The following is a 27,642-nucleotide window of genomic DNA, read 5'->3' as shown; positions in this document are numbered from 1 at the left end:
TAATGCACGGAGGGGCACCTGGGGTCTTCCTCCACCATTAAAGCTGGAAAGTCGCCATATGACATGTCATGTGTCGGTGCGACGTTAAATAAAAACAACAACAACAAAAAAAAAACAAAAAAAAATAAAACAAAAACAAACAAACAGAACAGTCAAATAATGGTAATTGCGACAATGGAAAACCAGGTCTGCTACGGATGACGGTACCAGAGCAGACCAGTTTATTATTCTATTCCCCTGTAAGCAATGTATGAGATAACTCTAAAATTTGAAAGTACTGTGCTAAGAAGCCAAATCAAGCATTTTAGTTTTTTTGGGGGTAACGATTGCAAAACACGGACACGTTTGTAGCTTTTTTAATACCTCGGACAAAAAGAAACACATCGTTTTTCGTGGAGCATAGTAGTAGCGATGAGGAAGATAGTGTTTGTACATAAGTGTTGTATAATCAGTGGCACTAACCACTCGGCTGGTCAATTTTGGTTGTTTTATGAAGATATGCGAGAAACAAAATTATATGACATTAGAGATGACCTGAAGAATGACATAATCAACTACTCACACTTGGTAATGCCACATTCGTTTTGACCAAGTTTGCTCTATATTGGACGAATCCAATAAAAGTGCTCCCTATATTACAAACAAGTTGTTACAACATGATCACAAACTACGGAAATACATAACAAGTGCATGCTTCTTGACCACCTTAACTCCCCCATCCATCCCTCTCCGAAGTTCCTCATTTTTAGTTTACAGACAGTTCTAATGTGGTTTCCACGTTTTCTTGTGTTTATCGTTTCACACATTATGTCTGCTGTCTTGTTAGTAGAGTTATATTCGAGTTCGAAATAAAAGTAAGTGATATGCTTTTGCAAGTGGTAATGTGTAGGCAAGTCTTTTGTTGGAACTGCAGTCTTTGTATCATTAAAGGTTCCATGTACACCGCCGTATGAACGCATCTGGGGTCTATAAATTGATTTTAGGTCAGTGTAACATTGCAAATCTTGAATTCTGCTCAATCCGATGCTAGAGGACGTGGACGGTAGTAGCACGAATATCCACTACCGACCATGGTCAGGCTAAATCAAACCGAGCCTGCAGTATATTCATTTTTGCCGTGTGTGGGGACGTGTGGAGTTTCCACTTTTTTCTATTTTATTATCAAAGTATCGTTATTTGTGCAGCGATCTCCAAACTGTTTTGATGCTCGTAACATGTGTAAATGTTGAGTTCTTCTCAACCCGGGGCTAAAGGGCGTTGATGGAAGCTTGCAATTCCGCTATCATCCAATGCATGTAAAGGCTCAGTCAAACCAAGCCTACAACATTTTCACTTGGTCGTGGAGTTTCCACCTTTTCTCTTAAATTATGAAGTTTAAGCACGATGATTTTTTATGTTTAACATGCAAATTCAGACAAAAAAGACATACCAGACATAATAGTAAACACATGTATTATCAAGTTCAGTGAAGCATAATTGCATGATCACTTTGTCAACAATTTTATCAAACGTAACAGGACCTGCCACAAATAACATATCGAGGGATGATAATGAAATCATTCTACATGCTTTCTAATTTGTAAGCACTTTGAAAACTTTCGTCATGACCCATCGATATATAAATTATTAATCATTCCGTGCAAAAATGGCATATTGATTCATAAGGTCTACAAACGAGCTAGGTTTTTACCCGCTATGCATATTCAGCCATATTCTGACGATGAATGATGCATCTTCACAATCGAAGCTTAACTGGACTAAAAGAAAATAGTTTTACAATAAATATAAATCAGCGAACTATGCAATACAAAATGTATGTTGTCATGAGGTAGTAACAGTTATAATGAATCTCTTATCCATTGGTCGTATATAAATGTCAAACGTTTATATCCAAGGTAACAGCAGTTGCCATCGATATACAGTTGTGTAAATCTGTAGACTACTTTTTTCACGCCTTACCTTTCACGAGAAAGAAATCTCATGCACTTTCATGTATCTTCTTTTTTTCCATTTTTTTTTGCTTAGTACTTAAAGTACATAACGTACTAATATTGTCACGCAAGATAACAAAAACATGAAACCAATCTTATTGTTTTGTAATGTATATGATAAAGGTGTTATTCCACTGGCAACTCCACATCGTTTGGTTTGAACAATGACCTTGAACTTGAGTTGAGAAACGTCGACACCATCCGTAATCGTAACTGTTAGACTGTAAAACTTTATCTTTACAACAGATGCTGAAAAGAATCACGATTTGTAATAAATAACTTTCATTCCTCATTGACAGGCAGAACAGAACAACTTTTTTACAACATTTTTCGTAATATCTATAGTAAACCACTGTTTAAATATATTACATTTTTGCATGTGTAAGTAAAATCACATTTACTGTAATGAAAGAAACAAATTATAAAAAAAAATTAATCCAATCAGTTAGGTTTTTACTCTAATTATTATAGCTCGACTATGATGACTCTTTGAAGCTTATTCGAATCAGCCTCGGGTCCGCTTTATGGAGAAGTCGAGTCGTCAGGAACAGGGATTCTTCCCTACGATATCATGACCTGCATACATCTACGGTTTAGTTCGTACCTGTCAAAATCAGTTGATAGTTCTGGTTGACAGCAAACGTTCCCTTCGGGTACTCTTTCAGTGTGAATGACAAACCGCTTTTGATTGTACAGTTGAAATCGCTGAGTATTACACCACCCAGTTCTAAATACAATAAATAGAATTTAACCCTTACCCTGCTAAATTTCTATAATGAACTTGTCCGTCTTTCAACTTGGACAGATCATCAACTGTTAAAAAGGGTGTTTACCAAAAAGATACTGACTGGGTGTGGAGGCTGGTCATGATCTACACTGGTCGCAAAGGCAGAATCAATCATGTCCAGCATGACCGAAACATAAAATGCAACCAAGAAAAGCTGCAGCAGACTCGGTTTGACCGGAAACTCTTCAGGAGAGGTAATGAAATATGGAACAACCCTCAAGCCCCCAAGTACTGGCTTAAGCGCAAAAAACTTAGATTGAATCAATGACCTCTAAGGGCAAGGAAGTATAACAACACTGAATCCAACTGTTAATGTATGAAGTCTTACAATTCCAATTCAATAGTGTTGTTGTTAATGCTAAAGGTAGTACGTTATATATATATATATATATATAGAAAAAATAAACAACATTACATGAGTAACATTATATTTGCCTACCTGTTTATTTTTTCTTTATAATATACTTGATCCGGTACAAACTTTTACATTTTTTATATATATATATATATATATATATATATATAGGCTATATATCAAAGACAGAATATATAGCCTCCTATATCAAAGAGAGAATATATAGCCTCTCTGGTCCTAATCAGGTAAAAAGACTAAAATATCACTGGTGATTTGTGTGACATGATTACAGAGATTTGAGAACATATACAAATTTTGAACCAGTACGAATGTATAGTACAATTCGGGTATGTATATAAAGCAGCTTCATAACTAATCTTGAAGGTTTGCGAACGTGACGTGTAATGCGGACGCTCGTACATTTCGCTGTGCGCTTTGCCGTAATTGGTCTGGTATATTGTGGCGATCCTATATAGTATCGTATATATTCATTTACACAGAAAGACAAAACAACAAAACATGTTTTTATTTTTCCTCTCCTTGTTGGTTTCTGAAGTCAACATACCATTGGGAAATTCGTATTAAGATAATAATAATAATAACAATAACACTCGATTGTCTAAAGACACATATATAATATGCAAATCCAAATGCTAAACTTGCATTACAGAACAAATTTTGTATTTCCATAACATTTATTATGTCTTGAAGAAAAAACAAATCATTTGACATATTTTTTAATGAAGTCTTAAATGTTAGAAGAAGATAAAATGATAACATGATAACAATCACCAGTAACGTGCTGTTTACTTTGCACAAGTTAATTTTCATGTCATTAGTTCCTCACAACTCGAGTTTTTTCTTTCAGGAAATGCGATCTGGAGGGCTTACGCTTTTTTACTTGGTTTTTAGGCGCTTCACTAAAAACACTGGAGAAACGCTCTTGAAAAAGGTCATAACAATTACCTTGGTCCATGCGGACATACAGGTTTCTCGGATTTGGAAGGCAGGACATGGCAGTGACGTTCATATACAAGTTGAATGTTTCCTGAAGTTGTAAGAAAATGGACCATTTAAATACAATTGGTTATCAGTAATAAACATACATGTATCTACATGAATATTATTTCTACTGAAACCGTAAACTTCTTGATGCCAACATGCATGATGAATATTTTTGACGATATTTATCAAAGTAAAACAGCTGCCATAAACTGGAAGGTAGGTTTTTAATGATATTATGCAACTTTGATATGGTGTGTCCAGTTTAGAAAATAGAATTTAGAAGTAATTGTTAACATATGCAGAGAAACAATAATATACTGAGAATTATGAATTAGACTATGTAGGCTTAATGTAAAATAATTATTTTTTTTTTATTTTAGTTGTGTTGTTAGTGTTGTTTGTCAACAGTATTTCAATTATGTAAAGGCAGGCAGTTAACCTAAATAGTCTTTATGGGTAACCTTTTCTCTGCAAGTAACTGGCAACTTCTTAACATCAGTCAAAGGTTTAGAACGAATGATTATAGACACAACGTCTTTTATAAAATCCTCACTTGGAGCATACGCCTCGCCTGTTGAATAATTGATCATAACAAAATGGAAAACATTCAACCATCCCCAGCTTTTATTATATTTGACTGCCTTATCATAGTAGGTTGTCCCCCTTGAAATCTATCCGACAATCAAGATTATATATGAAATTTATTTTCAATGATTAATTTCAAATATGTCTTTTGGTTTGTGAGTATTTTACCAGATATGATAGTAAACTTCAATTTCTGCTCTTCAATTTAGTGTGAAAATATTTATTCTAACTGAACATCTTCTTGCTTCCAATTTTGTTTTAAAAGTATCACCATCCATTATATTGAACATATAGTGAAAAACACTAAACTTTTCAATTTCTTTTACTTCAGAGGCAAATAAATTATAATTATCAAAGCATGACAATTTATTATCACATATGTAGGTATTCTTGACTTTATAAACAATACAATAATATAATTATAAAGTAACAGGGTAAAGGCTTCTTGCTTCCATTTTACTTCAAAGTGTATCAAGAAATAAAAAAACTTGTGGATTTCTTAAAGTTCTGATGTAACTTAAACCGTGTTAATTTACGGAACAGCATATACCAACAAGTGACGTACGATTCAATATAGCCTTTTGAAATAGTATCTTTCATAATTGTCTAATTAGTCAAAAAATAGAGAAAAAAAAAAATGAAAAGAACAGAATTGAACAGAGCTTTGATTTTTCACCAAAACAACAGAATAGAACAGAGCTTTGATTTTTCACCAAACTGTTCATGAGAACAATACGAATCAACATAAATTACATAATTTTCGACTGAAAGCTAAATATCTTTTGAATATTGAAACATTCGACGACAGGAGAAAAACTACTTCAAAGAATAATTTTCAAATGAAAAAGTGTAATTTGCAAGTTAGACGCTCATTGAAAGCTGGTGAGAGGGGGGAGAGAATGTGTACATTTATTTAAACAAAAGACACAGCATCGTTTCCACGATATGCAAAGAAAGGGTGAAATTAACAGACGCGCAATATCATGTCTATTTCAGAAATGAAATCCAAGTTTGTCAAAAAAAAATGGCATGTTTTCCATGAGTTTGCACGGTAAGATTATCTCTTTAGTACGACCTACATTTTTGTCACGGTTTTGTTCGTGGAAAGCATGTGAAATAGCCATCTTTACAGCTAAAGACTAGATTATACGATAAATTTGATTTCATGATTGAATTGTATAGTATGTACAAACACATATCTGAATGGCATATTTGATTTATGTATATCATTGATTATACAAGTGACTTAGACACTATAAATAAGTAGACAGGGTGAATCAGAGCTAACTGCTTAAAAAAATGAGTTCGGATCTCTATGATACACATACACCAATGCTGATAAAAAAATCAGAAATTTGATTCATAATTAAATAGATTCTTTCTTTCTTTGATTTCTATGAAAAACCTTGAATCAAGGCCAGTTAATAAAACATGTGTGTGCGTGTTTTAGTAACATGTATGTTTTTAAGTTTGTTAAATTGCTCGGGTTTTCCTTTGCCACTGCCTGTAAAATACAGTATTGCTTAGTTTATTACTTTATTTTATCATGTTTTAGAGTAAACTTCTAGGCATGAAAGTTAAACAAAAGTGCCGTTATATGGACAAGAACAATCAGACAAAATGGGAATACATGTATCTTCACACAAGTTTCGTTTTTCTCGAGGAAAACTATTATGCATGTTTTTGTGGGAAAGCTCGTTTATGAAAAAATTATCGGATTTAAATGTTTAGCGGGATTCAAAGTTTCAAAAGAAAAGAAAAGAAATTTATTTAAATGTTTTCATTTTCTGTTTCATGACAACACGAATTTCGCATAAACTAACATAATGTTTTTGTTTTGTTTCATTCTATATGAATCTTTAGAACAACATGATTTATATCAAAAACTGGCTACTTTCTGTGGAGTAACTTGCGAACTTGTATTACCTAAAGCAAAAATTTAGATCAATGCAAAATCCATGACAAAGAATATGAATGACACGACTTTATCTAATGTAAGGGAGGCAATCCAGTTTAAAGGGAATTGCTTTAGGTTAACACAGTCAATAATTAAGGGAGATAATTCTTGCAAATTCTCGTTAAAAGCTGACCATGCATAAAACACGAAAACATATAAACAACCGGATTTGTTACTGATAATTCCTTCATTCACATCTCATCAACTGTACAAGAGAAGTCAGACAAGTTTAATTAGGAGCCACAAAACCACCGAAAATAATTCAAGCAGGTCGTACTTATAATATGTGTAACTAGGCTTCATGACTATAAATCTCGTTCCCGACCATGAAATTTGAAAACGAAGTGCGGACAAGAATCCCTACACAGACATAAATGACTAACAATCAAGGCAATAATTCAGTGAAAACTTATTCACCAGTAAAACCTGTTAATAAAGAGTGCACAACAACGCTTGCTTCTGATCATTCCGATGGGGCCATGACTCTGCAAAACATAATCTGACAGGACGTTCCAACAATATGCAAAGCTTCCTAGTTATCAGTGCAACGAGTATGAAGTTACATTGCAGCCAAAATGTTTGACAGGAAGCGCAAAATCGATTAATAGAGAGGCAAACGGAGGTACGCGATCAATGGAATGAGGACCACCCCACCCCACACCACCACTGGTGCATTTGTCACAAATAAGGGGCAATAATTCTAATGTTTGCAGTTTTAATGGGGGTATAGCCTCAACAAACATTTTATGAAAAGGATTCATTATTCTAGGTCATATACTTTTTGAGCTATGAGCATCACAAACAAAACATCCACTATGTTGGCTATTTCAAGGGCCATAACTCTGTAATAAGCACTTAGATTCTCAAGAAGAATGCTTAGTGTGAAAGATCACATCATGATAAGGACTCAAGCACGGTTTCATGAATTTATATCAAATTCTTTTTGAGCTAGGCATATTATTAGGTGAAAATGTGCATTTTTACTATTTCAGGGGGCCATAACTTTAAAAATAGGGATGCAGCTAGCCAAAAAATAAATGGCGTGCAAGTTCGTATCATGATAAAGTCTTATGCAAGTTTTCAACCCATGACATTAAATACTTTTAGAGCTACGTGAAAATGTGCATTTTGACTATTTCAGGGGCCAAACCTCGTTCATATCATGATTAAGATTCTTGCAAGGTTTCATGAATCTATATCAAATACTTTTGAGCTAGGCGTGTCAAAAGGTGAAAATTTGCATTTTCGACTATTTCAGGGGCCATAACTCAGAAAATAGGGGGCGGGACCAGACGAAAAAATAGGAGGTGCGCAAGTTAATATCATGATAAAGATTCATGCAAGGTTTAATCAATTTATATGAAATACTTTTTGAGCTAGGCGTGTCACAAGGTGTAAAAGTGCATTTTTGACTATTTCAGGGGCCATAAAAATGGGAGGTGCGCAAGTTCATATCATGATAAAGACTCATGCAAGGTTTCATCAATTTATATAAAATACTTTTAGATCTAGGCACGTCACGAACTTCGGACGGACGGACGGACGCACGGACAAGACCAAATCTATATGCCCCCACCACTCATGGGGGGAGGGGGAGGGACACAACAATATAGAATTGATACTGATATATTCAAAGTTTAACGCTCTATCGTTGTCAGATAAGCACTGACTTTTGACAAAGCAATTCGTGCATTCATATCCCAAGACCAAAGTTGTGCTTAGTTGTATACCTAGCATTCTTAAGTCGGAGTCTACCTTAAAGTCGAATAACGTCGATACAAACCGTTTATTTCTTGATGGTTAAGTCCGGCTGCAAATTCAAAATCATAGATCAGTTTAGTGGTCAGAAAGATATATCTAAGATACCCAAAACGATATTGAGCTCTCATAAGAAGAGAACGAATGCTTCATGAAATTTGACATTACCGTTTGTCCTACGGAATCTGTTGCATAAATCTCCAGCAAAAATTGTCTGTTCGCAACCTCGGTTGGCGAGATCGCCCGTAATATGGTTATATGTCCAGTTGCATTATCAATCTCAAAGGCAGGAGATGTCAGATTTGGATTAACTACAAACGTACAACAAACATGGGGTATGATCATTTACAATAAAATTTTATTAACTTTAAAAAATTACCATTATCATCAAATAGACAAACGCAATGTTCTGATACTTTAGATCTTGTTCGATTTAAATTTGATCTTCAAAGTGAATACTGTAAATATAATTAAATAATAAGTTTTTCCATTATATGTTATTATAAAAAGGTGTATATCATTATGTTTTAGCTCGATTATGAAAGTCATCAGCTAACTTATGATTAGCCTATAACACTGCTGTCAAATACGGAAGTGATGTCGTTACCCAAGAAGGACTGGAACCCTAGGACTTCGAGTTGAACGGTAATTTTTTATATCCAGAAGGACATATCTTAATTCTATTTACATGTACAATAATATAAATTATTAACGACAGGTGTTATCCAAAAATACTCATCGTATTAAACTTCTTAAATAATAGCTTTTTACCTGAATGAATACTGTATGTTATATTGTTATTATCATCGGTACAACTCCAAGAGTCTAGAAACTGAAAGTGGAGTAAACGATTGTCATATGGTACATATAATACAACATTGAATGTTTATTGATAGTCTGAAGATCTCTCATGCCAGATTCTTACATTGTGATGTTACAAGTCTTCACGAAACCAAACCGTCGTTCACAGAACGCTTTTACCAAAACTTTTTCATACATTTCTCATACTATTTTGAAGATTTCTGCAATTTATGCTTTACACCAACAGTCATAACAGTCAAACATCAAGAAAACTATTTTTGTGCAGTCTTGATATCTACTATGCTCATAAATATACAACATATTTTTCTAACACTCTTACATTCAATTGATGTCCGTGAAAAGTAGAACAGACCGGTGACCTGTTATTCACGTCACCGGTATATTGTCTAGAAAACTATATGTATTAACGTTCAAAGATTGTTTATAGATTGAAAAAAAAATCACTATACGCCTACGCTTGACACTTATTGTTGATTTTTTAAGTTAACGGCAGCTACCAGCAACAGTTTTCTTATATAGATTTATAGACGTTTGTAAGAAAGGTTTTTATTTACTGTATATGGGAATGTATAATCTATAAGTGTTTGATACTTGATACTCACAGTTACAGTTGTTCCAGCTGTAGCAGTATTTATATCGAGCATGTCTGCCCATACCGTGCTGTGTGTGCACACTGGCGGACTGTCAGGGTCTATGTATACTGTTAGTGTCTCAAACGTGTCAAGTTTGGTGTCGCCTTTATAACAAATATTTTTCGTTAACATATGAGCCGTGCCATGAGAAAATCAACATAGTGGGTTTGCGACCAGCATGGATCCAGACCAGCCTGCGCATCCGCGCAGTCTGGTCAGGCTCCATGCTGTTCGCTTTTAAAGCCTATTGGAATTGGAGAAACTGTTAGCGAACAGCATGGATCCTGACCAGACTGCGCTGGTCTGGATCCATGCTGGTCGCAAAGCCACTATGTTGGTTTTCTCATGGCACGGCTCATATTATCAATGAATGTTTTGCATGTAGTTATACTTATCATACAACTGATTTATTATCTTCAGTCTGCAAAAATGAAAACATAAAATGGAGACTAACCTGTCAGTATCTTGTATTTGCACGAGTACAATAGAACATCTTTAGGTTTTGGTAAACAAGTTTATCGACTAATCGTCAAAGTTTTCTAATTCAAACTGATTGTTCCATTTGCCGACTACTAATCAGTTAGCTGCAGTATTTGTATTATTGATGCAGAACCTTAGCTATGAAACGCTATTGCTTAACTCAGTTTGTTTCAATAAAATTCTAAGAATAGCAGCACGTGTTTCATATTGTTTGCTTAAGGAATAGCAGTAAAATATACTAAGAACATCAATAAACTGAAACTAATGTGTTATATCACCTGCTTCGCTGGAAGCTGCGATACTCAGATCATACTTGACAACTGTTGTAGGTATCTGGTTAGCATCTCTAATCAGATTCACTTCACCAGATGTATTACCAATTCCAAATATTGCATCTGTATTACCAGCTAAAGCAGAAAGTTAAATATATCAGCGGATCAATTATGTAAACGATTTTATATATAAATAAACTATGAAATTGATTGTAGCATGCCTGTTTTGTTAAAGTTAAAAGAACATGGCTTACATAATATGTTTATGAAGTGATGATTCACATCATGTAAATAGTAATTACCGAATACCTGATAATTATGAAATGATGTGTAATGTTAGAAATCTGATGTGTTGGAACAAACGAAATATCTGGTATTTAATTATGTACATATAAACCGATGTCTTATTATTGAAAGACTATCCGATACACAATTATTTACAGAATATCTTACATGGTCAGATGTGACAAACTTTTGTGATACACTTAAGCAGTTGATGCCTGCTACTCAGAATGAAAGAAGTATCATGTAAAAGCAAGAAATATCCCTATTTGACGTCACTTTTTGGAACTTTTTTTTATAAGATAATTCGGGAGCGGTTTTGTTTATAATAGAATGCACCATTCCAAATAATTTAGTCTGTAATCATGGAAAAGAATTTTCATTTATGAAATGGATAGATTTCAAACACATCAAATATATGTACTACTTCAACGAGAGGACTTATTTACATCATGGAATTTCCTATACATTACAACTAGTAAGAATCCATGTGACATGATTTCATCTGACCATCTCTTAAGTATTGGTAAGGACCAACCTGTTTACAGAATACGTTGATTATATGATATGGAATAGTAAACTGAACATATTTGTCATACATGTGTAACAAGTATGTAATTTAGTCTAATTTCTAACTGCTCGACAAATATCTTATGTGATACCGCTTGGATATCTTACACACCTTTTCTTGGATAAATATCAGACCTGTACAAATATCAGAGATGTTATAGATTCCTAAAAGGGTATATGTGATGAGTTTACTTACAAGATATGTTATACGTTATGATCCTAAACTCAGCCGTTTCATCGCTGTCTGTAGCATTCACAGTGTAGATGTACTCACCTAGATAGAAACAATAGGATTGACTCCAATTTTTCCGAGTTTTATGCATGTATCACATGCACACTGAATAAAGGGTGAAGCGCTTTTAAAAAGAAAGTTGTATGTCACTTTGTGCATTTTTATCATGCATCAAATCAGAATCCTAATAAGCCCAACCTTTCATATAATTGACTATTGTGGTAAAACTTTCCCATATAATTGACTATTGTGGTAAAACTTTCCCTATTGTGCTAAAACTTTCCCATATAAATTTAAAAAAAAAACCTCATACATGTACACTGTCAGTTAACAGCACTAAGCGCATTGTAGGTCTAAAAACCATCGAAACTAAGTTCTAATTTGAAATGTAAATGGGACGCTAATTTACATAAATATGTCATTTGACAGGACGGTACCGGTACGCATTAAAGACCTCAAACAAAACGTTTGAAATAGAAACCATTGCATAAACATATCATTCGGGAGGGGCAACTCTACTATTGCATACAAGCCTAATCTTAGGTATGTTTTGTTCTTACCGGACTTTTTGTTTCTTGACAGGGTCACGTTATACGGAAGATTTAAAATCGTAGGTGCTTCATCATTCACATCTGTTATGGTTATGTTGAACGTTACAGTATATGTAACTTCTGGGACATCACTGTCATCTATTCTGAAAAAAAAGAAAAATGTACGACATTATGTAACTTACAATCACGTGAATCCTGGCATACTAAACATTTCCATTTCAAATTACACTGACTGCGTTACACTCTACATTATTTCTGCCACATCTCTGTCAACCACAATGTATAAAAATGACTTAAAAGGTCTTCTAAACCTTTAAACAGATAAAATGAAACTGTATGGCTAAAATAAGATATAGATCACTTTAATTTGAATACGGCTTATAGCATAACATGCTTTTATAAATCTGGTCTAATAATAATAATGATATGAAATAAGGCAATGCCTCAGTCCATCAGCTTGCCCAGAAATGTGCGTTGGTAGATTTTGAAAATAAAAAACAATACTGCACATATTTGCACTGAAGTGCAAGACGTTGCGGTTCGAACAAGTTATGTGGACGCTTATTACGCATAAGGAAAAAACGTATTCTTCTAAAATATCCGATTTCAGAAGCTCTTTGCTCGTGCCGGAAGACCACATTTTTTAATTTGATAGTATGACTGATTCGGTATATGTCGCATGTTACCGTAGAGGGATCGATCCTGATTTCTGTCTCTTTGCGCTTTGCGACGAAAATCGGTAGGATCAATTCCCTAATAATAATCATATTAAACCAACTGCATTTACTTCAATTAATGCATGATTTACGGGAATGTGTCTCAGTTACTTTTAAAAATATGTTCTGTTCCGTATAGTATGACATTTTTGAATGGTGAAGTCATCACTGTACATAATAAAGTAGTACATTTGTATAAAATCATAAAAAAAACAATTTGAAGACAACAATGATTATTATGACTTAATTACAATTGAAAATGATGGCGTTTTTTTTATTTATTTTTTTTCTTTTTGTAGCAATTCAAACATATTCATAGAAATCTGACTGAGTCATTTAAATAATCAAAATAAAACCTCTATATTTTAAGCACCATTGTCTTCCGGTGTAACAAAAATACAAAACTAACTTAAAATTATTAAAACATAATAATACTCCACATACGTCACGAGTAGGCTGAATTTGTTGATGACCTCATAATCCAAGCTTGATGATAAATACAGGTATAAATAAGGGAGATCTGAGTCGTCAAACGAGAAGACTTGCACTTGTGAAAGGTCGATTGTTTGATCCGTGGTTGCTTCGTACTAGAACAAAAATAATTTCACCAGTAACATAATTATATGTAAAATTTTGAAATAGTAATACTATTTTCGCATATTAAAAATTAGAGTTATGACTGTGATTAATTACAAAATCTTTCCAGCAAACGGAACTTGAATGTTAGATAGTTTTCAATGACTAGTATAGCTTTACTTATCTTACTCGACATATTAGATTGTCAAAGAACTTAAAACTTCTTCTGAAGCTCAGAACCTTTTTGAACTTTATCTTGGACCTAGGAATGCATCTGCAAATTTAGACAAAATTTATCTTATATTGTTAATGCAGTCGTTGCAAATAGGTTAGTGTTGATTCTATTATTTGTTTGGTTTAATGTCACACCGACACAATTATTGGTCATTTGGCGACTTTCCAACTTTGGTGGTGGAGAAAGACCCCAGGTGCCCATTCGTGCATTACTTCATAACGATCGGGCACCTGGGTAGAACCACCGACTTTCTTGGCTTCCTCACATGAAGAATTCAATGCCCCGAGTAAGGCTCGAGCCCAAATCGGTGAGGGGCAAGTGATTTGAAGTCAGCGACCTTAACCACTCGGCTACGGAGGTCCCACTAGTGCTGATACTTGCAGCATTTTGTCAACAGCTACTTATGGATGGATAAATGTTTGTACTGTTAAATAAGCATTTTATAGATTATTAGCCTGCTTCCGGCAAGTGCAGGCCAAGACTGGTCGCTGTTCAGTCAGTAAATTTTAAGTTAAAGCCTCTTCAAATAATAAATGGTACTGCCTAAACTGAATGATAGATCAGTCCATTTTAGAAATTTAGCATGTTACAGGTTAAGGATCGGTCAATGATGTTACTGTAAAATGACACACTCACCGATGGGTCAATATTCAGACTCAGTGACCCAGTGTACGTTAAGATAATCACAGCAATTGATTGATTAACGTATCCTGTTTGCTGGTCTTCAGGAATTGTAAGTTCCACGGTCTCATTATACTGAGGGTACGTCATGTTTATTCCAAGAACAGCTGTATCGTTTGTAGAATTAGCACCTGTAATTCAAAATGACAATCCAATATCATTGATGAGCTACGCCATGAGAAAACCAACACAGTGGATTTGCGATCAGCATGGATCCAGACCAGCCTGCGCATCCGCGCAGTCTTGTCAGGATCCATGCTATTCGCTTTCAAAGCCTAGTGCAATTAGGGAAACCGTTAGTGAACAGCATGGATCCTGACCAGACTGCGCAGATACGCAGACTAGTCTGGATCCTGCTGGTCGCAAATGCACTATGTTAGTTTTCCATGGTGTGGCTCTTTTTTTTTCTTGCACTATTTCTCGGTTTCGATAACAATTCAACTGCATGGTTGTAATGTGAAACAATATAATTATGTTATTAGAGTAATTACATTGCCAGCGTCCAGTATCAAATAAACATTTTGTCATCTTACATTGCAACTTATATGTAAATATTGAGACATTTTTTTACCTCCGCTTAATACGTATGCTATCATGAAACCATAACCAATAGCATTACTGCTAACTGTCCATTCCACATATGCCTGAAAACCTGTTGTTGATATTTCGTCGAATGTGTAAGTATAGGCTGTTGCACATACCTGGGCTAGAAGAGGATCAGTGTTCGAAGTTCCTAAATATGAAAAATAGGAAAATGTTTTAAGATTAATCGGCAATATGACTTTGCTACATTCACGGACGGGAGACACTTTGTCAGGATTCTGCTCATTGTTACATTCTACATACTAATTCGGTTTAAAGATCAGCAAAGACATGGTCAAGCAAAGTATGGGCTTATCAGTATATGTTAGCCTCTACATCAAATATCAGTAATTTTAAACATAAAAAGTGCCATTTACCTCAGAGGCCGAGTGATTAATATAAATGATCCCTGATGTCATGTGGTTCACCGCCGAGTGTTCAATCCGCTGATATTCTAACACGTGACTAATTCTTCCATTAAGCGATCAGATTGGCTTGTGGAATGTCGAAAATTTAGCTTGACTCGGATCAAGCAAAGCAAATGCAGTAAAACTTCATCTGCATTGCATCTAGGGATATCAATAAAACCCAACAACATTCACGTGTGACCTCAGAGTCTTTGTAACAGGTTCGACTATAACAATTGCTGTTAGATTGTAGCGGGACTTACCGTCATAGAATGACAAATATTCGGGCTTGCAACTAGCCATATCTAGAAAAACTATTTGAAACGAAATAGTGTCGCTCGTAGAAGAGAAAAGCCAGTTGCAGTTGTCGTCCCTGAAATAATAAAATATATTCTTTTTTACCCATTTAATAGTATATCTAATTAAGGTGTTTGTCGTACTGTCGCTCTAGTTTGTCGTTGTGGCATGTTGGCGCTCTAAAAGCGCCCCGACAGACCAGAACAAAACATCAGAATTCGACCACAATAGATCCAAGAGATATTAAAAAAACTCTTTTTACTATAGCAAGAGCCATCCAAACGTGAGGTATAATAATAATTATCATAATAATAATAATAATAATAATAATAAAGGCAATAGTTAGGAAAGAAAACCGTTTATATAATATATCCGTTAAGATACTGATAGGGGGAGATTCTTAAATGTGAGAAATTTCTATCATAAACAAGGAGATCGGCGGAACCAGTGGGTGCTCTCCAATTGTGTTTCACAACAAGCAGAAGTGAGATGTAGGTTAGGAATATGCTTACTAGGATTTAATTATGCAAAAACTTGTGATAGGGATATAGCTATTGTGCGCTGAACTTCATTTAACTATAGATATGGTTTATATTATAGTGACTGTAAGTTTTAATGAAATTATTTCTGTACTCTTAAAGTTAAGCTCGAGACAATGAAACAAAAGAATGTTGCTACAGAGTATTATATGTAGCAACATAACAGAAACATTATTGTTTGAATAATCATCAAACGAGAATAGACTGATAATATTATGTACATCCTTCGATGTTAGCAGAACTCCTAAAGAAGAATCGTATAAAATATTTTAGCTGGTGTTAGAGAAGTCCGGACAAGAATCTCTATGTACTCTTTATATCTAGCTGTAATGGACCACCACACAGTGCACCTATAATAAATTCGCAAGTTAATGCCTGATACAGATCTATCCTACGAAGTTTCATTCAAATCTCACTAAAAGAAAATGTGAAGTAGTCTCATCTCTCTACAAATCTAAGTTACTAAGATGCTTCTATTCAACGTGACGTCACAGATATATGCAATAATGACGTGTACTTACGCGGCGAACTGGTTCGGTAAATTAGGTGACATAATTAACGCTGCTTCCGACGTTGTTGTTATTGTTTCCCCACATTGGTACTGATTTGCTGAAATGATTTAGAAACCAGTGTGTCTATTAAAATACATCATTTATGGCTGTTTAAGACATAAAGTTTGTTTGAGAAAGACATTTGTTATCTACGTCTGAAATAATGCTTGATGTTTGGTTTTAATTAAGGTAGTGTCCCCGTAATGGCACTCGGCAATTTCCTTGACACAACGTACTTACATTATCCCAGTTGTAATTGTTGTTCAACGCGCACATGGTTTTCCATCAAAAAAGTAGAGTGCCAAAACAGAATACGGACTTTAGATACATTGCCAACAGTTATTTCGTCTACACTACCTTAAATGGCTGTATATGTTCAATGGAATTGGAAAAACTAAAACCAAAGCAAAACTCAAACACATTTTAAAGTAGTAAAAACTGCTAAATTTATGGAATTGTTGACAAGCTTTCGTCTCTATTTGCTTGAAAGTCCTTTTCAACATCTCAACAACCGTTTATCTTAATTAAGGAACATAGATGGGACGCATAAGGATTTTATCGAGTTTTTGATACAGTTGATTTTTCTTAAGACTGAAGGTGGCATACGTCCAAGCTCACCATATAGAGCGGATATATTTCAGAACGTTTTACGCCTAATACTCTATACAGACATATATCTGAGCTTATTGCATGCCTGTTGATTCCCCATATTTCCGTGCCGAAATGGATGATTGAACCTGATAACAATGTAATGATTCAAACAGTTTTCACTATAGCTAGAACAAGTATTATGATATGAACATCATGGTACAGTTAATTTCTTACCTGAATTATTTGAAAAGAAAAGAATGTTGAAGCCTTTCTGCTGATTAGCGCCGTCTGATTGGAACGTGAAATATAACTGATGACCAGGACTGACATATGCATTAAATTGCTTCTGATTTGTGTCGTCTATCTGTTCCAGCGGGTCTCCCGTAGCATCAGCTGAAATATAGAGTCTAAACTGAATGTGGCAAATTTCAGATTCAAAACAAAAAAAAAAAAAAAACAACATATGTCAGTCTATTCGCCGTTCGTAAGTTCTATATATCCACACCAACAAGTTCTAGTAAGCATTACTGACAAATATTCGAACGTATTAGGTACCAATGTCAGCTGTAGTTCTTCTGTCCGTGGTTAGTTACGAATGACTACTTGAAACTGTAGTAATCTAGTCAACGTCTTTGATTACAACACCAATGAAAATGCAGTCAAGATTCTATTTCGAGTAAGTGTTGGATACTCAGTAATTACTAAACAAGACAACTGTATTCTGAACTGAACGAATATTCATAATGTTGAAAAAGTTAGTTTTTGAGATTTGTGAAAGTTCTGTTAAATCTGAAGAGAGGAAATTCACATATTTCCATGTATGTTTTCGGAAAACTTGACTTATTGAATCTAGAAAACGTTACACTACTTACAGCCATCATAGATGTTAAGGAACTCATCTTGCTGTGACCTAAATTGTTCTACGTTGAGAATAATTTTATCGTATTCACTAGGGGCTTCAATATACCATGCACAGTCGGCATTCCTGCAACATAAATTTATTAGAAATGTTATGTAATTTCTAAAGTGGGAAGTGCTAAAATGCGTTTATAAATTAAGGTGTCAAACCAATGTTAATGTTCAGCAACATACATACGGTGAAAATCGCTTTATCGGGGGTAACGCTTTTGCTAATAATTTAATTATTATTTGACGATAATAAAACATAAAGCGTGGAAGACGGGAAAACGAGTACTTTCCTTCATGCAAAGCGTCTTGCAGATATTTTTAGTATTTTTTTCAAGCAATTCGCCCAAATGTGTTGTGTTTTTTTTTCATTGACCAAATGTAGATAACATACACACCGGGACTTGGGCGAAGTGTTTAAAAAAAGAGACTGTCTCTTTTTATGGAGGAAATCAATCGATATTTTGTATTCGACACTTTTCATTTTCTTAAAATTCGTGAAGTAAAAATGAAGTTTTAAGCAAAATATTGCCTGAATCAAGAGACTTTTACGTGTATAATTATGGTACCCAAACATACGTGGGTTTGTCGAGCCTGAATATAATATGAACAGCTACGTACCACGAAAATTAAAAAAAAAATAATAGCTTACAGTAAGTAAAAACAATTGGTTCCCATAATTTGCAAAATAAAGGAAAATCCCACGGGAAACAAATTACATCGCAGAAAAAATCCAACGGGAGGACCGATATACCAAAGTTGCATAAAACTGAATCTGTTTATAACATGTATCCTTCCAAAGAAAATTCCTGTGAAATATGTCACGCTTAAAATTTTTTTTTTACAAATTTTTGCTGATATTTACTGTGAACATCTTAATTCCACCGTTAGATATACAGTCATAACTATTCATATCCCTAACAGTACATACAGTACATGTAGACAACTATATTTTCAATAACAAGGTCAAACTTGCTTGAGAGACCACGTCTGTAAAGAAACCAATTGCATTAAGAGACCCCTTTTCAAATTCTTGTGTGTGTGTGTGTGGGGGGGGGGGGGGGGGGGGGGAAATGTTGTATTTGTAGTATGCCACAATTGTGTTAAGGACCACTTTTTACCCGTCCCTTAGATGGCCTCTTAAAAGAAATTGAAATGTATATTAAAATTTCAATTAAATCTACGAAGGTTTGGTTACGAACAAGTCAATCAGGTGAATGCGATTTTAAGGATGTCGCAGCAATACAACAAAAGTATCCCCAGACAATGCTTCACTTATGTGGATTGAGCAATATTGCTAGATGCAATAGAAAAGACTACGAACTATTCGGAGAGGTCATTTTCAATCGGACTAGCACGAATTTGAGAATGACTTACGGAGGATAATCGTCTGGATAAGCCGGAGAAGAGAAATATTGAACTGTGTTAGAGGAACTCAGCACCAAAGGTCGTGTGGCATCGTCACACTGACATTCAACTGAAATATAACGAATAAAATAGTGAACCAAACTGGAAAACAGCTAATGAAATAGTGAACTGAAATACGGCAAATACTAGAATACTGAATTGAAAAACTGCGGAAGAAATAGTGAACTGAAAAACACTGAATAAAAAAAGAACTGAAAAACAGTGAATAAAAATCGAACTGAAAAACAGTGACTGAAATAAAGAGAATAAAGAGGTTAACTGAAATAAACTGATTAAGAGTGTAAACTGAAATACAGCAAATAAAATAGTGAACTGAAAAATAGCAACTAAAATAGACTTTATGTATATGCGATTTTGGCGTGATTCGGCTGGTACACAGACAAATCATGCTAGCAACTGTTGAATGATAGCGAAAATGCACGATATAGTTTTATTTTGATGTTTAAGAGTTCACTTTATAGACACGTCTGTTGATTAGGGAAATCAGCCTGATTTCTTTATGATATTTATCTATTATAACTTTCAAGAAAGTGGTTGCGCGATGGCCTGTCTCACAGATGAATGGTGTCTGATACTCCTATAGCTATTTCTTCATGAATTGTGGGGTGTAATTGTATTCGTTTTGAGGGTTTTATGCAATTTTGTAATTACTACTTATTCATTGATTTATGGATTATTATTGTCATGCATAATATACTTCATTTCAAAGCAAATCTGTAATTTCATTGGCTGTGTCAGAGGTTTCCTGGAGTCAGAGTCCAAAGTTACAAAGACAAGTACGAGGGATGTTCGAAATGAATTGCTTATTTCTATCTGGAGACTTAAAATTTTAAGTTAGCCCTAAAGGGCTCATTTCATGCCCTCGAAGGACTCCCCGTGGCTAGAAATGCAAAGTTTCAGCCGATGTATCCACTTCTTGAAGGCGTCACGGTACGCTGATTTTGGCACAGTAATAAGGTACTGATGAATGGCAGATCCAAGTGCCTGTCAGGACTGGTATTTCCGCCCAGCAATGAATGATTTCAATTTCGGAAACAAAAAGAAATCACATGGGGCAAGGTCTGGGGAATACGGGGGGGGGGGGGGGGGGTGAGGCAAAACAGTTACTTTTTCTTTCTTCAAAAACGCAGTAATTTTTGCGAAGGTATGAGCGGGGGCATTGTCATGTAGAAGACAGACATGTTTAAAACCAGTGACAGGGTGTCGTTTCTGATAATACTTTTTCAGTTTCTTCAGTACTACGTCTTTGTAGTACTTTCCGGTGATGCCTTTGCCCTTTTTCACCGGCACTTTTATTGCGACTCCTTCACCAGAGAAGAAGATTGCCTACAAAACCTTCTTTGCACTCAAAGAACGTTTGGCAATTATTGGGCGTTTGTACTAAAAATGTTGGGCGTTTGCTGTGTTTAGTGGCCCAGATCTTATTGCTAACCTTTCTGACGGGCTCATAATAATCACCTGTGACGACATTGGCAAACATGCTTTTTGTCATATCTTGGAAACATTTGAAGCAGCTTTTTGGCCACTTTAACCCGTTGCCTCTTTTGCTCATCAGTCAACATCTAGCAGAAATCTTTCTGACTTTCAAATGCCTCTTCAAAATAAGGTGAACCGTTGATAGAGATATGCCTACCTTTCGTGCAATATCACGAACTGTAAATCTGGCATCTCCTTCAATGATTTCCTTTATTCTGGATACGATTTCTTTACGAGATGCAGATTTTGGCCTACCTGATTTCGGTGCATTTTTGGTGGACTCTACACCAGACTCAAATTTCTTTTTCCACCGCCGAACTGTGTCATAAGACACAAGAAGGTCCATAAGCAGTAGAGGTTCAGTCATCAGCTGCTTCAAAGAACAACCAAGTTTTGAGCGAGCTTTGATGTAAGCCCGTATTTAATCTTTCTTGTCGACGCTTCTACCAACCATTTTTACTACAGTGGTCAATAATTGCGTGTATTCAAATGGCAAATTTTATGTCTTGCACTTAGTCTATCATGTACATTTATACACCGTTGTGTAGGTATTGAATAACCCTATACAGGTAGGTATTGCTTTTTATCGTGCCCCACGTGGATATAGAGCTAGAGGACAATAAGCAATTCATATCGAACACTCCTCGTACATCAGATACAATAATATTATATTTCATTTGCACATGTGCAAACAAATGCATTGTGTTTTCATAAAATATTTTAATTTTTATTTAAATATCTGTATCAGTATCTCTAAAAATAGTCTTCCAATTGAAAGAACTCTGTATTGAGATAAGAATTATGATGAAATAGATACCGAACCTACACACACACAGAATACGAATATAAGTTATATATCTATACCGTCACAACATTGAGGCGAAATATGTTTTTACTGCCAAAATCAATGACTATTCCATATAATTTGTGCTGAGCCATACTGATTTATAAACATTGCCAAAATATAGCACACCGGTTCAGTATTTAAAAACAAACATTGCAGACCTCGAAACTGAACTGTAATGATCGATGTTTATAAGAAGTATATAAACAGCGTTAAGGTAGTTCTGCATGTTTTGACAGAATTTGATTAAACCTTGATTTTTCAAAACTTCAGAATGTACTTTAAAAAAATAATTCAGCAAATAAAAAAGATAAGGTCGAGTGCGCGATTTTTGCTACAGTAGACTGATATAAAAAAAAATGGACCTCACACAAGTTTTCATAATGGGAGTCTATGGGAAAATCAAAATTTTGATAACATTTCCGCGAACATAATTTTTTTTCTACAATGTAGAGTTGAATGAAACTTTTCACAGTCGAAAATAAAAATATGGCCTATAATGTGGTGAGATAAAATGTATAGGTCCGTGTGCTTGTTTTTTGATATATTTGCCCATGATTGCATTTTAAGCTGATTTTAATACATTTTTTGGCATGGTTTAACATGTTGGATGTTTAAATGTCATAAAATAACTTTAGAAAGATAGTAATATCGCAGTTGTAACATATTTACTCACTGGGCGGTTGCCATTAATTCATAGAATGATTTTCATTTCCGTACGCCGAATCCAGGCTTTGTTCTACCTTATCCGTATAATATAAATGACGTTACGCCATCACTTCCGCTTTTTCAAACGTGCAGAACTACCGTAAAAATAACTCTGCTTTGGTTGCTTTGGTTGCAGTTTGATCGGAAGCTTTAAGACACGACTCAGAACTGAATCATCTGACCAATTGAGTGTAAACACAGTCTTAAAATTGACCAATGAAAAGGTTGCATACTGAAACTGACCATTCCTCGCATATTCCCAACAGGCTTTTGAGTACTTAGACGAATCTTTGACGATAGATATTCGATCTGCACGGGGCTCATTTTAAAATAAATAATTCAGAGTCGTCGAAAAAAAAAACGCATTATGACGCATTATTCAAGATATGAAATAAAGTATACTTCGGTTTTGAATAAAATATTTTGTGCGTCAAGAGCCTTTAGTTTTCGAGCGTTTCATAACTGCTTACCAGCGGGGGTTTTATTTCTACTTTTATTATACATTTGTTTAAGAATGAAAGTTGGTTTTAAATTTCGATTAATTACACATTAATCTTGTGCAAACTCCTTAAAGTAGTAGCTGTTACAATTTGTTTTTATTATTGAAAAATAAACACGAGTTTAATCTTACCTTGCACGAGACAGATAAATAATTCTAAGAAAACGGAGATGTTACGCAATTTCCAAACTGTGTATTTTTCCATTAAATATAGTTTATGTAAAATCATTCATTAAAACCATTGCAAATTTTATGAAATTTTACTATAAATCAACAGTTTGTATTTTGATTGACACATTCATTTATTAATTTATTTTTTTATCCAATTAAATAGTTTTGCAAAATCCTTCATCTAAACTATTGCATATTTCATGAAATTATACAAACAATGAATCAACAATTTGAATTTGGTATTTTGATCGACACTTTGATTTATCTAATTTAGTTTAATTATTTTATAGTATTGATTTATTGGCAGAATGTTACAAAGTACTGAACTTAACGTATGTTTGATCTTATGATTATGTTGAACACCTGTAAATTCAAATTTATCATCAATGATCTCAGTACAGATGACTCACATACAGAAGGAAATATTTTAAAGACTTTAACCTTTATCATGCTGGACAAGATTGATTCTGCATTTGCGGCCAGTGCAGATCATGATCAGTCTACACATCCTTGCAGTCTGATCATGACTGCACTGTTCACCATTCAGTCAGTATATTTTTGGTATCTTCTCTCTCTCTCTCTCTCTCTCTCTCTCTCTCTCTCTCTCCCACCCCCACCCCTTTTAACAGTTAATGCTACTGTCAAAATTGAAAGATGGGCAAGTGCATTATAGAAATTTAGCAGAGTAAGGGTTGCACGCATCGATAGCCTAGTGGTAGAGCGTCCGCTTCGAGTGCGGGGGGTCGTGGGTTCGATCCCAGGCCGCGTCATACGTCGTTCAAATAATTTCATTCGGGCTGCGCCCTCGTGAAATTATTACGCCCGACGTATAACCACCCATCGTGCATAAATAGTATTAAAGCACTCTTTTGCTATAAATTATTTCTTAAACAAAATCATCGGTTACCCCAAATACAATCTGACTAAAGTACATCTCCTATTACGCTACGCATAGGATCTGAAAACGACCTATTCATTGCCTCGTTCTGACGGTCCTTTCACTAGCCAATCTGAGCATAGCTTACAACATCTTGCAAATCTACCTGTAGCATTGACTTTTGATATTTAAAATTCCTATGTCGTAATGTATCAGATAGCCGGTTAGCTCAGTCGGTAGGCCACTTGCTTTGTAAGCGAGGGGTCCCGGGTTCGAGTCCTAGAATAACTGCAAATTTTTCTTACTCTTTGACAATCGAACAAGTCGTCTGATTGGATAACATAAAAATAGCAATAATGGAAATCCAAAATATACAGAAGACGTATGTGAATGGGTCGTTCTCAGATCTTCGTTTAGAAGATCAAGTACTTTAGTCAGATTGCCCCAAATATATCAATAATCTGCATGTCTTTAAAACAATACTTTGATGTGTTGCTTTTTTCATTCCTGTAACTTTTCTTGTATTATTACAGCTTAACACGCGTTTATCTAATTGTGTCCGTACGTCTGAAGTTTGATCCTTTTACCTATGAAAGATATTTGCCCCCCCCCCCCCACCCATATTTACATTATTATCCTGATGTCGAAGATAACTTGAACAAGTTCTTTCAGTACAGCTATACTTGTAGGGATTATAGCACATAATAACTGTCAGTCCCGCCGGCGGAACCATTTTTTACATGCATAATGATGTACGTCAGTTCTCCGTCATAGTATTAACGGACAATACTCATTTCTGGGAGAGGTTTATGAAGTTTTTAACTAAAGCCTCTCATGAATTAACCCTTACCCTGATCGATTTCTACAATGAACTTGTTCATCTTCCAATTTCGACAGTATCATTAACTGTTAAATGGGATGCTTACCAAACAGATACTGACTGAATGGTGAACAGTGCAGATCATGATTAGACTGCACGGATGTGCAGGCTGATCATGATCTATACTGGTTGCAAAGGCACAATCAATCGTGTCCATCATGGTCAGGGTTAAAGCCTGCACATTCAAGCGAAATGTTTAACACAGCACAAACAATGCATATAATAAGAATCTGTGTTCATTTAGTTTAGTAGCAAGCACATTTTTATTCAGAAATGTTTCACCGTATATAGGAAATAGTTTTGACATAAATACTTTACTTTTACATTCAAACCTGATGGAAAACATTTTTAGTACAAAATAAATCTGCTACACAGATATTTTTCCTTTCTTGTGTGTAACGAACTGAAAACAATAAAATCACATCGTTGTATAACCTTATTTCCCTTTCACAAAATTATTAATGGCTTTTCCAATTGTATATATCTGAAAAAATGTCTAATGGTCATTTACATATTGCAGACGTAAATGCAATAGACTGTACCAGTTCAAAATATATATTACTGTAGTTTTATTTTCTCTAGGAACGAAGCGAATAGCACCTCGGGGGTTTAGAAAGACATGTCCCAACTTGTTATGGCGCTCTATGATTGGGACAGAAAATTAACAACATTGTCAATAGTTCTTTTCAACTTCATCTTTGTTTTTCTCTCAGCCATGCTAAGACATTGCGAGTTACTGCTAGATTGTAATAACGGGAAGATCATGTGCAATATGTCTTTGAATACTGGCAAATACTGGTGTTAAACCATGCTGTATTAAATGTATATTGGTTCCATATTTGGTTCTTACCGCAACCTCCACAGCATTGGCTCCTACTCTAATATCAAAAAATGCATATAGACGACAGAAGACCATCAGCACACCACACACTTTTATTTTATTTACTAACAATGTACTCCGACAAAACTTTGAATCAACATAGAAACTGGCTCCATAACCACAGACCCCCTCTCTAAATTCCAGTTTATTAAGTTCTACCCATTGTTTTCTCGTTTAGGGCAAAGCCATTATTTCATCTGGGGACCATACGCCGCTTTTCATGGAATTGCACTCATTTATGACGTGTTGGACGACCTGTGGTTTTCCACTTTTTTATTCTATTTTTTTCTTTTGGTCACGACATTGATCCATCTTACTGTTCTTACTAACCAACCTCGATTCAAAAGTTAACAAGTTAAAACAAAGCAAAAGTTCTTTCTAGGACACATCTATATAAATATATAATGATCATCTTGCAAAATTTTGGTTAAATATTGGTCATTAATGTGTGAAACCCCAGAATCGGACACAAGGATAAGACCATTCTACCTAATCGGCATTCCGTATCCCCACGTTTAATCAGGGAGTCCGTGGCACAATGGTTAGCAGGTTGGACTACAACGACAGCGATCCGGTTCGATTCCCGGTTGCGTCTGATATCCCGACTAGAATTCATGCTGGGTGATTTACTTTAATTTGTACTGTTTCCAGCAGTATCAGTCTAGACTGGATGCTGGGAAGGCAAATATGACACATGCCGTGGTCTCGGCTGGACATAAGCTTGTCTATCCATTCCAGGTGGGACTTTCGTCGTTACCCAAATTAAACAAGAAACTTTACTTTTACTTTTAAGCGCCCTGCGGTGGGGGTGGGGGTTATATTTTGCACGAAGGGTGTGTTTATTTCTGTACCAAAATACAAAAAAAAACAAACATTTTGAAAAAGAACTATGTTGTTTTCTACTACTTAAAAATGTCAAGTAATTTACGCTAACATAAATTGTTAAATCCAACATCAAAGTAAATCCGTTATACAACCATCAGTTGAGTAAATATGGTAATTAAGAATACACTGTATACACATTGACCCGGTCAGTCCATTTCCACATGTAGTGTACCATTCGATGCATGAATTTCTTGCATTTTTTGCGCATGATTAGAGGGTCGCAGTGGGATTTGTTTTCACATATTGACCATGCGTTCGGAGGTAAGGACGTATGTTTACCTTTGTGACAAATAAGATGTTTGGAATGTTTTAATAAAGTCACTTTTCCATCCTCGGGTTTAGTAATATGTAATCCGCGGAGCGCGTTCAGTCAGAGAGTCGCCTCAATTAAGAGAACAATTTTAACGTCAGACGTTATTTCTAAGGTCAAGGAGTTTGATTGATCAGCTTGTAATGACATCAGCTTCCGAGGTAAATTGCTCAGTCAAGTCTGATTTACCAACGCTAAGTGTTCCTTCTCAAGAGAAGGAACAATAAATACCTGTCCATCTACCAACATCAGTTCAACATTAAGTCTAGTCTAATCATTGACCATATAGTATCGAACATTGCCTACATTATATAATTGTAATAC

The 27,642-nt window shown here is 35.1% G+C and overlaps 1 protein-coding gene across 1 annotated transcript; it reads right to left on the bottom strand.

The window, feature by feature from the left end:
- Positions 1-340: 340 nt before the first annotated feature.
- LOC123559989 (cadherin-23-like) lies at positions 341-23,727 on the bottom strand. The gene is made up of 18 exons (XM_045352182.2): positions 23,448-23,727; positions 19,738-19,837; positions 18,327-18,439; positions 17,689-17,847; positions 16,834-16,921; positions 15,740-15,849; positions 15,059-15,220; positions 14,443-14,618; positions 13,440-13,582; positions 12,289-12,422; positions 11,693-11,770; positions 10,651-10,779; positions 9,863-9,996; positions 9,210-9,270; positions 8,607-8,749; positions 4,100-4,181; positions 2,596-2,718; positions 341-2,240 (listed from the first exon to the last, which is right to left on the bottom strand). The coding sequence occupies exons 1-18, from the start codon at positions 23,542-23,544 to the stop codon at positions 2,029-2,031; spliced, it is 2,244 nt and encodes a 747-aa protein (XP_045208117.2). The 5' UTR covers positions 23,545-23,727; the 3' UTR covers positions 341-2,028.
- Between the last annotated feature and the right edge of the window lie 3,915 nt (positions 23,728-27,642).

This window comes from Mercenaria mercenaria, chromosome 15 (assembly GCF_021730395.1).
Source record: "Mercenaria mercenaria strain notata chromosome 15, MADL_Memer_1, whole genome shotgun sequence".
Taxonomy (NCBI): domain Eukaryota; kingdom Metazoa; phylum Mollusca; class Bivalvia; order Venerida; family Veneridae; genus Mercenaria; species Mercenaria mercenaria.
This window is presented reverse-complemented; position numbering and strand designations above follow the sequence as displayed.

Coding starts and splice junctions, on each gene's coding strand:
- LOC123559989 (XM_045352182.2), bottom strand. CDS start 23,544: ATGATTTTACATAAACTATATTTAATGGAAAAATACACAGTTTGGAAA. Junction 15,221..15,739: donor ATATTTGTCATTCTATGACG/GTAAGTCCCGCT, acceptor TTTCATATTTAG/GAACTTCGAACACTGATCCT. Junction 2,241..2,595: donor CTATCAACTGATTTTGACAG/GTACGAACTAAA, acceptor GATTCTTTTCAG/CATCTGTTGTAAAGATAAAG.